This window comes from Pteropus alecto, unplaced genomic scaffold (assembly GCF_000325575.1).
Source record: "Pteropus alecto unplaced genomic scaffold, ASM32557v1 scaffold157, whole genome shotgun sequence".
Lineage (NCBI taxonomy): Eukaryota > Metazoa > Chordata > Mammalia > Chiroptera > Pteropodidae > Pteropus > Pteropus alecto.
This window is the reverse complement of record NW_006440626.1, coordinates 2,330,083-2,339,344: the sequence shown is the minus strand read 5'-3', so window position 1 is coordinate 2,339,344 and position 9,262 is coordinate 2,330,083. Positions and strand designations below refer to the sequence as shown.

The window sequence follows — 9,262 nt, the reverse complement described above, 5'->3', positions numbered from 1 at the left end:
TTATGTAATAACATTATGTATATAAAAATTATTACATAGGATAGTAAAAAGCTGAATTTCTTACTTGGATTAATATTTTATTATACTTCCACATTCCATATAAAAAATACAAGGTTAGTTTCATTGGTTTGCTTATATATATAAATTGGACTTTACAAACAGATGAATTAAGAAGGGGTTACTTAATTGCAAAAGTATCTTTCGGCTTACAAGAAAATTTTCCATAAGTTCTCTTTATGTAATTAGACTTCTGAAAGCATTTAAAATGGAATAATTGTTCTTCTGCCAATATATTTTTCTGCACTACCAGTCAGATACAGAGCATTTATCTATCAAATACCTGTTACCAGTAACGCACCAAAAGGGATAAAAAGACGCATGAAACGCTGCCCCTTACTCTCAGATTTCTGAAATGTGCTACTTAATTTTTCATAAAGCGAACTGTGCCCATGTCAGCGATAACAAGAGCACAATATCATATGCAAGATGTCAACAAAACCTCAGGTCCTGACAAGTGTTGTATATACCTCGTAGGGATTTCTAAGCTATCGTCCATTTTATAAAATTGTGTGAAATGTCACGAGGATGCAAGCAAAGTACTGTACAAATCCCGTAATAATAGAAATGCATTTCTGTACGGTAACAGGGAATGACAATGGACCTCCTTACTAAGAAAAAGTAATCTTGCTTTTACAGCTTCCTTCCTTAATGAGTCAAGCAGGATTTCTTTGTTTTGTTTTAATCTGGCAGTTTGCTTTCTTTGCTATTATTCCTACAGAACGGGTAACAGCAATATACTCATTTTATTACTCATAAAAAAAAGAATACTCTTTCTGGCCTAGTTTTTGGAGGAAAACAAAAGAGCTGTTTAAACATGAATAGATATAACTGTAGCAACAGATTCTTCTGGAGAAGATGAATGGATGGGAAGGAAAACGTTCTACTAGAAAGATATGAACCAGGAAAGCTTTCCTCCCTCGGACATCCGACATGGGCCCGGGAGCGTGGGCCTGGGTCTGTCCCCCGTCTGTCCCCCGTTGCAAGCACGCCCTTAAGCATCCAGGCTTACTGTAATCCAGCTCTGGAAGCGCTAATGGAATCAGGAAGTCAGGACTCCGCGTTTCTCAGAACTGCTGGAGCCCTTCCCAGCACAGCTCAAGCTTTGGCCTGCGAGACACTCCGACCACGCACGGCACGGCGCAGCCCGGGGATGGCAGCTCCGCCTCTCTGCACTCATCCTACTACCTGGGCAAGGACGCCCCCGAGGACGGGCGGGAAACTGCCAGAAGCTGTGGATTAGGCTACTGCACCGACAGCTTAGTTTCACAGTCTGATGATACAAGGAAAAAAACATTGTTCCTGGCCGTTTACTACGCTGAAATGACTTTGTTTACAGCCATTACAAAAATTCACTTGCAGAAAAACAACATTCGCACATCTGAAGGCTGAAACGTGCGCTTGCTCACAGCTGGCCCAGCGCTGCTGGAACCGAGCTGCAGAGGGTCCGGGAGGCAGGACAGTGGTTAAGGCTCGGGCGTGCGGCTGTTCTGAACGAGGCCGCCTAAGCTGTCGAACTGGGGTCCCAAATCGCATCCAGAAATCCCCCAGGACCTGCGTCTTTGTTCTCATGGTGCATCGAGCCGTCCTAGTGAAAGCTACGAATAAAGGCTGGTACAGCGTCTAGTAGCAATGACCAGTCTCCACGCACCCGAGCTGCAGGCAGGGAGCTGTTGCTTCTGTATTCCATGTCTTCCGTTCCCATCAGGCATGGGATTCTACACACTCTCTGGGAAAAGCCCAGGAGTGAGGAATCCGGACACAGCTCACTCTCAAACACCAAAGGAAGCTGCCTACACACTCAGACGTAACCTCTCCCCTTTCCCAGAGTCAGAAAACTCACTTAGTCAGAGAAATTAAAGCGAGACAACTCAGAACCAATGTTATGTAAATCATTTCACACCTAAATACAGTTTGGTGCTGCCCCCTAGGGCCTATGAGTGAAATAACAATGAGAACTATCAACTAAATTATCTGGGCTTAGCATGCAAATTCCACTTAGTGAATTGTCAGTATGACCATACTGACGCCATATTAACTGAGTTAATCCTCAAAACCACCTCACAAAATAAGTATTAATATTTTCATCATGCAGTCCGTAGTAACTCGAGCTAAAACTGATGAAATACGCATGAGAATAAGAGAGAACACCACGTAAATAAAGCAAACGCACGAGCTAGGAACCCCAGCGGCCTCTCCCGTGTCGCATCCAGCCTCCTGTGCTTTTTACACCCGCTCGCCTGCACTTTGCAGACGGCCAGAGGGCACCGCCAAACCCGCTTTTCCAAACACACCGCCTTGCCCACGGCTCTCCCTTCGGATACTGTGAAACCAACGCTGACTCACGGGGCTCCGTGTGGTCATTCCAACTCCACTGGTCCGTGCAGGTCCCCACAGGACCGAGGTCTCAATTCCCTCTTCTTCAGTCTCTGAAAACTCCTCCCCCTCCTCTGAGCCAAGCCTGACTCTGGGACCCCCCGAAGATCCAGGCTCAAAACCCCTGGAGACCACCATACCCACAGCCTTCCATCATATACTCAGAATTTAGCCGAGTTCTCATTATTGAGATACAATTCACATACCATAAAATCCACCATTTTAAAATATATAACTTGGCAGTGTTTAGTATATTCACAAGGTTATGCCAACATCATCACTATCTTATTCCAGAACATTTTCGTCGCCCCAAACAAGAACCCCACGCCCATCAGCAGTCACTCCCCATCCTCCCCTAGCCCCTATCCCCCAGTCCCTGCAACCACTGGCCCGCTTCCTGTCCCCACGGATTTGCCTGTTACAGGCATTTCCTGTACATGGAACCATACGACTTGTGGTCTCTGTGACTGGCTTCTTTCTTAGCACAGACTGCTCAAGGTTCATCCACGGTGCAGGGCGTATCAGTTCTGTATTCCTTTTTATGGCTGAATGGAACCCCATTGTACGCACAGACCACCTTCTGCTCATCCTTTCATCAGCTGGCCGACGTTTGAGTTGTTTCTACTTTTTGGCTATGGGGATTAATGCTGCTAGGAACGCAAGCTTTTGTGTGAATATGCGGACACACGTCTTAATTTCTCTTAGGAGTGGAATTGCTGGGTCATATGGTAACTTTACGTTTAACTCTTTACATTGCCACCAGCAGCGTGTGAGGGCCCCAGTTCCTCTACATTCTCGCCGACACTTGTTATTGTCTGTCTCCTTGATCATGGCCATGTGAGTGAGTGAGGCGGGGTCTCAGTGTGCGTTTCCCTAATGACTGACGATGCGAGCATCCTCCATGCGTACATGCCTCCTGGCACATCGGTCTTCCCCTCTCGTGGATGCCGCCCCAAGCCCGCCCTCGCGGCTTCCCCCCGAAACTGCTGCTGCTCCCCCCACCACTAGTCGCCTCCCTTCCGATCCGCACGTCAGTGCGATGTCAGTTTTCATAAAACTAAATTTCGCATTATCCTCCTCACACATAAAAATAAATGGCATTAGGAAAGTAAATCTGGGAGTTGTCTAATTAATAGTTTTATTACGAAAAACGTATTATTATAACCAAATTAAACTTACATCGATTCTCCCTTAGAGGCCTCCTTGGCCCGAAGGTCTTCCTGTTCTTTCATTTTATCTGCTGCTTGGGCTTGTTTTTCGATTTCATTAAAGCTCGTATTCGTCAGTTTCTGGGCTCCCAAACTTCCTTTTTTGGCCCCAAGCTAGAAGATACATAGGATTATATTCCACCCAAACCGTGTGATGGCTTTGCAACAACAGCTGGCATTTACGGCGGGCACTGTGACAGCGCCTCACACTGGTTCCCTTACTTAGTTCTCACGGCTCTAGGAAGTGGACATTATTCTCCTCCCCAATTTACAGGTCAAGTTAAGAGACTGGACCAAGATCACACAGCCAGTAAGTGACAGCGTCAGGATTCAAATGCTGGTGCCTCGCGGGATCTGAACGCTGGACAGATGACCCTCCAGCCTCACAAGACAGCGTTGCTCACAGAAGCGCAAACAGGATACAAAGTCTCAGGGAGCCTCCGCTGATGTTTTAAAGAATTTTGTTGTTGACAGAAGAAACGTTAAACACTCATTCTAGAAGATCTCTCTAAGAATAACGTTCACCTCACTGAGCAAAACATAGCCTCTATCAAAGCCACCTTCATTATACTATGGCTCAAATAATACGAGTGAAGTGACAAAGGCGGCTTTAAGTACACAAGCTGTTTCAGAGCTGACGCCTGCATCTTTCACACATCATACTCACTCCTCTTTTAGCTTGATTCGGTTTCTTTTTTATGATAGAGGAAACTTCTGTTAAAAAAATACAAAGTAGAAAGTCAGACCAACAGAAATGCACGCTTTTTCTACTTTTACTGTATCTTTCAAAAAATTCTCAGATACTACATATTAATATTTAAGAGACATTTTCCACATTAGTTTGTCATCCAGAAGACAAGTGAATGAGTGCATTTAAGGAGGACAGAGAAGCATCAAAATGGAGTCCTCAGGTGGTAACTCCCAAGTAGTTACCACACTCAGAGGAAGCGTGTTTCTAGACACCACGCTGGGGAGGAATAAAGAGCGTGAGCTGACCCCGTCCACCGCTTTCTCAGAGCACACCCTCCCATCAGCCTCTGCTCCTCAGACACGTCCACATTATCTTAAAGTATAAAGTTAGCCAGGCAGGATGCTAACAGGACAAGCAGCAAGAGACTTGCGTTTTCCCCTTGACTCACACAGAGGTTTTATCATATTAACAAATAACAAATTGTGTTAGTAGCTATACTTTCTAAATTGCACACAAATATTTGATACTTTTAGAGAAAGTTTCTAAAAAACTGTTTTCTGGGTAAATTTTAATCATAGATAATATATCCTGTTGTTTTTAGAATTACGTTTAAGAGACCCAGTAAGAATAAAATCTTAATTTTTTTCTTCCAAAGAGAATGTGCTTTAAAAGATAGCATAAAACCACAAATGAAAGATTAAAATCTTTAGCTATAATAACAGGATAACATCCTCTTATTATACTTGAAATTCCATTTCAAGTATGAAAAAGAGATCCTGGAAATTTTCCTTTCTACCACTTTTTAGCTTTGTGTTGTACTAGTCACATAATCTACTCTCAACCTCCTATAAGTCTATTAATACAGGATAAAATATTATCTGGAACATCTCTAACAGTTTAGTTCTTTTTCACCAAAGCAGCTGCTTTCCAATTAATGCAGTATAATCTGCACCAATCTCAGATAATACTTCCTGATAATGAAAAATTAAAGATTATAAAATCAGAAGAAAATGCTAAGAGTTCTTGCACAGATAAGAATGGTGTGGCTGCTCTGACCTCTGCTTATGCTGGGAACAGAAACCAGCCCCACATAAATTTGCAAATCAAAAGCATCAACAGCATCTTGTTACAGGCTGCTGCGTTTCATAGACATTAAGCTGGCTAAAACAGAACAGCATGTTTGCTTAATAAAATCTCATTTTTTTTTTCCTTAAAGAATCTCACTCATTAAATCAGAATAAAGAGTCTTACGCATATTACCTAAAGCAGCCTTAGCTGGGACATGGAGACCTTCCACACTGGGTCCTTGTTCCAGTCGTCCTGAAAGTTAAAAATACTGATCTTAATGCTGAAACAGACTCATCAAACACCCTTTTGTTTTTCATTATTTATTTATTTATCTATTTATTTATTTATTTTTAGGCAAGGCAACCCTTGGTTGGCCTCACAGATTGCAAGGACCTTGTCAGCTTATGATCCCTTATTTTTTAATCTTTTATTTATTTATTTTACGCCTACAACACCTGGTCTTCCTAGGTGGTCTCCCAACCAAGTACTAACCAGGCCCGACCCTGCTTAGCTTCTGAGATCAGATGGGATCGGGCTTGTTCAGGGTGGCATGGCCATAGACTCAAACATCCTTCTGAATACGCAATGCATTCAACTTACTCAGTACTACATAATCTTATCCGATTTTGTCAATGATTATCCTTCTTTTAAGCTCCATATTCTATTTCATTATTACAAGAATTTTGATTTAAAAGTCCATTAAAATAGAAGTGTATTTTTTATACAGTTGCTTTATAGAATCAAAAAGTTAGTGTTCTCTCTAATTAATATCATTCTGGATTCTACCTTCCAATCTGGTGTTTTAAGGTAAACTGCTCTGAGATACCGAGCACGTATGCGGACTGCATACCCAAGATGTGTTAACACCGGGCGACTCTAATGCCAAGTCTATCAATGATACAACCTAAATTTTCAGTTGCCTGGAAATCTGCCCTGTTTTCTAGTTTGCCTATAAAACAATCCCGGTTAAGAACTCTATTAGTCTTTATTTTAAAATATTTTGTTGTTTTAATTTTATTTATTACTTAATAAATAGATAAAATGTAGTACATCTGTGCAATGGAATGTTATTTGGCCGTTAAAAAAAAAAAAGAAAGAAAGAAATACTGACACAGGCTACGACATGGGTGAACCTTTAAAAAATTATGCTAAGCACAAGAAGTCAGTCACAAAAGACCACATATTGTACGAGTCCATGAGTGTGAAATGTCCAGAACAGGCAAATCCACGGAGGCAGAAAGCAGACCCGTGGTTGCTGCAGGGGTTGGACAGGGGAGAAGGGGGATGAGTATAAAGAGGTATGGGGTTTCTTCTAGAAATGCTGAAAATGTTCTAAAATTAGACAGTGGTGATGGTGGCACACCTTGTGAATATACTAAACACCACTGAATTTCATCCTTTAAAAGGGTGAATTTTATGGTGTGTGAATTACATGTTAATAAAGCTGTTATTTAAAAATGGCAGACCCAACAGAGAAAATTCAACTGTTTTATTTTTATAAATATTTAAAAGGTAAACTTTAGGTAAGGCATTTAACAGGCAAAGCAGGATGAGTGAGAACGATGTGGAAAGAGAACTGACTACGCATTTATCGATCACCTACTATGGGCCAGAAACTGCTCCAGGCAATGGAGAAACAGTGGTGAATAAGAACATACAAGCAGAGTATTTCAGGCCTCAGATTCTGTGAAAATTCTTTTGTTCTCTCCTTTTCACTGTGTAATCCTCGGGTTTACTCGGGATTGCGCTTTGTCACTCAGTGCTGACAAATGAAATTCTGGGTTAAGTCTTGAGACAACGAGTCTCCCTAACAAAAAGTTGCTTAAGAAAAATGCTAGACGGAGAAGAGAGAGGAGAATCCAGGAGCAAAAGGAGACGCAACTCTCAACAATGAAACCTTTTAGGAGGAACTCTTCGGCTGAAAATGTAGGTTACGGAAGACTTGTGAGAATAGAATGTTGTTGTGCATTTAGTTGCGCTAGTTTTCTTTTTGTAAAACCAACTGAGACATTTGGACTTGAGAGGGCACGTGGATCCGCGTGGCAGGTAGCCTTCCATCTCAAAAGGCCTTTCCTGCTAATAAGCTGGAAAGCTTATTAATAGTCAAACCGCCTTTTCTCTGTGTCAGTCAGGAGAGTGTTGGGACTATTTTTTTCTCTTCTCTCCTTATGGATAATGACAAACCGATCAACGCTGCAGGAAGATTCCTTATCTTAAAAATGAATATCTCCCTGAGGAGCTCACAGCCCAGTGGAAGGGATACACAATGGGCATGCGAATGAAGGGACAGGATGGTTCCCAGAGCTGAGGTATTCTGGCTGCCGAGGAAGACAATATACATACATGTGGCTGTGGCTGGGGAGGCTGGGGGGCTGGACACACCCTCTCTGAGGAGGGGACTTGGAGCTGGGACTCCAATGAAGAGGTAGCCACATGACACCCAGGGTAAGAGTCTCACTCCACATGGAACAGAAAGCGAACACAGGAAGGAAGTGAAGGGCCACTGTGGTGGCTGCACTGCAGTGGAAGTCTAGGAAATCTACAAGTTAACCACCACCTGGAGACGTGTAAATGTCTTCTTTGCAGGCCTTTAGGGTCATGTGTGTAAAAAATAAAATGAGAAAAAAAACAGAGGTTGCAAATCACACAAAACCAGCCAGGTCAGAGTTCTTTGCATATTAAGGAGCCAAGTTTTTTGTCCATATATACGAATTGCAAATGTTTATCATTTGTCTTCAAGGAACTTCTTCAGGCCAGAAATGCTGCATTTCTAGCAGTCAGACTTACTAAGCTCTTCCTTATCAGGTTTGAATATGCATAGAAGGGCTTCCCCATTCAAGGACAACAGAAAACCTTCCCCCATGCTCCTAGTACCCTCATATTTTCAAGTTTTATATTTACATCTTTGATCCACCTGAATTTAGTTTGGTGTAAAGAGTAAAGAAGAAATTCTGCTTTACTATCTTTTCCAAAATGCTAGACATTTGTCCCAACTCCATTCATCACTCCCCAGGATGCAAAATGTTCCCATCTCAATTCACTGACAGGTCCGCTCCTAGACCAGCAAAACGAAAAACGGGTATCCTGCAATCTGGTGCCTGCTGGGGTCTCGGACACGCCCACCCATACACCTGTAATTCAACCCAAGTGAAGTGACCTCTTTTCTTGATAGCACGCTCCCCGACTCCTCTCTCACAGAGAGCTGAGTGACCCTGTCTCCCTGACTCTTGAGAAATACCATTTATTCTCGAACCCTCCACCAAACCGCTCACCGGAAGTTTCTCATCGTAAGGCTGGTGACTGCTCGGACCTTTCTAGGACTTACGCTAAGTCCCTCAAAGTAGCTCTAGGCGCAACTTAGACAACCAGTACTTTGGGTACCACGCTTCAGGAGTTCACTGCTTAGTTGTCCAATGTTTTTAATTTACACTAACATTCTGGCTAACGAAAACACTCAATTTTAAAAGCGAAAAAGTTGACATCTTGATCCATGTCATTTATATAAGTCATTTTTAATATATAAGCCATTGATCTTAATATATATTTACAATACATATAATCCGATTATAAAGTCATCAAATGCGAATCATTAGACATCAACTATTTATAGAATAGTTTTTTGAACTGAAATCTAGTTTCCTGATCATAAAACAGACACTCATTATAAAAGTTCAGTCACTTCGAAACTATCAAGTTGAGAGTAAAACTCCTCAGTAATTTCATTCTCTGGTCAACAATTTGGTGTGTACATTCCAGAATGTTTTCTATGTATGTATTTGTGTGTGTGTGTGTGTGTGTGTGTATTTTTTTTACAAATACGAAATTATATTCCATGTTCAGTAATCTAGTTTGCACTTTATAA

General features: G+C 42.0%; 1 protein-coding gene and 1 non-coding gene across 2 annotated transcripts in view; both read right to left on the bottom strand.

The window, feature by feature from the left end:
* Window positions 1–9,262, bottom strand: part of ARFGAP3 (ADP ribosylation factor GTPase activating protein 3) — a 45,132-nt gene that overhangs the window by 18,423 nt on the left and 17,447 nt on the right. Inside the window, exons 7-9 of the mRNA XM_006917349.3 lie at window positions 5,593–5,652; window positions 4,309–4,355; window positions 3,613–3,755 (exon numbers count right to left, since the gene is read on the bottom strand). Coding sequence (XP_006917411.1) covers window positions 3,613–3,755; window positions 4,309–4,355; window positions 5,593–5,652 — 250 coding nt within the window. The remainder of the gene's footprint in view (window positions 1–3,612; window positions 3,756–4,308; window positions 4,356–5,592; window positions 5,653–9,262) is intronic.
* Window positions 5,844–5,962, bottom strand: LOC112484250. Its single transcript, XR_003047967.1, has one exon. It is a non-coding gene; the product is annotated as a 5S ribosomal RNA (ribosomal RNA).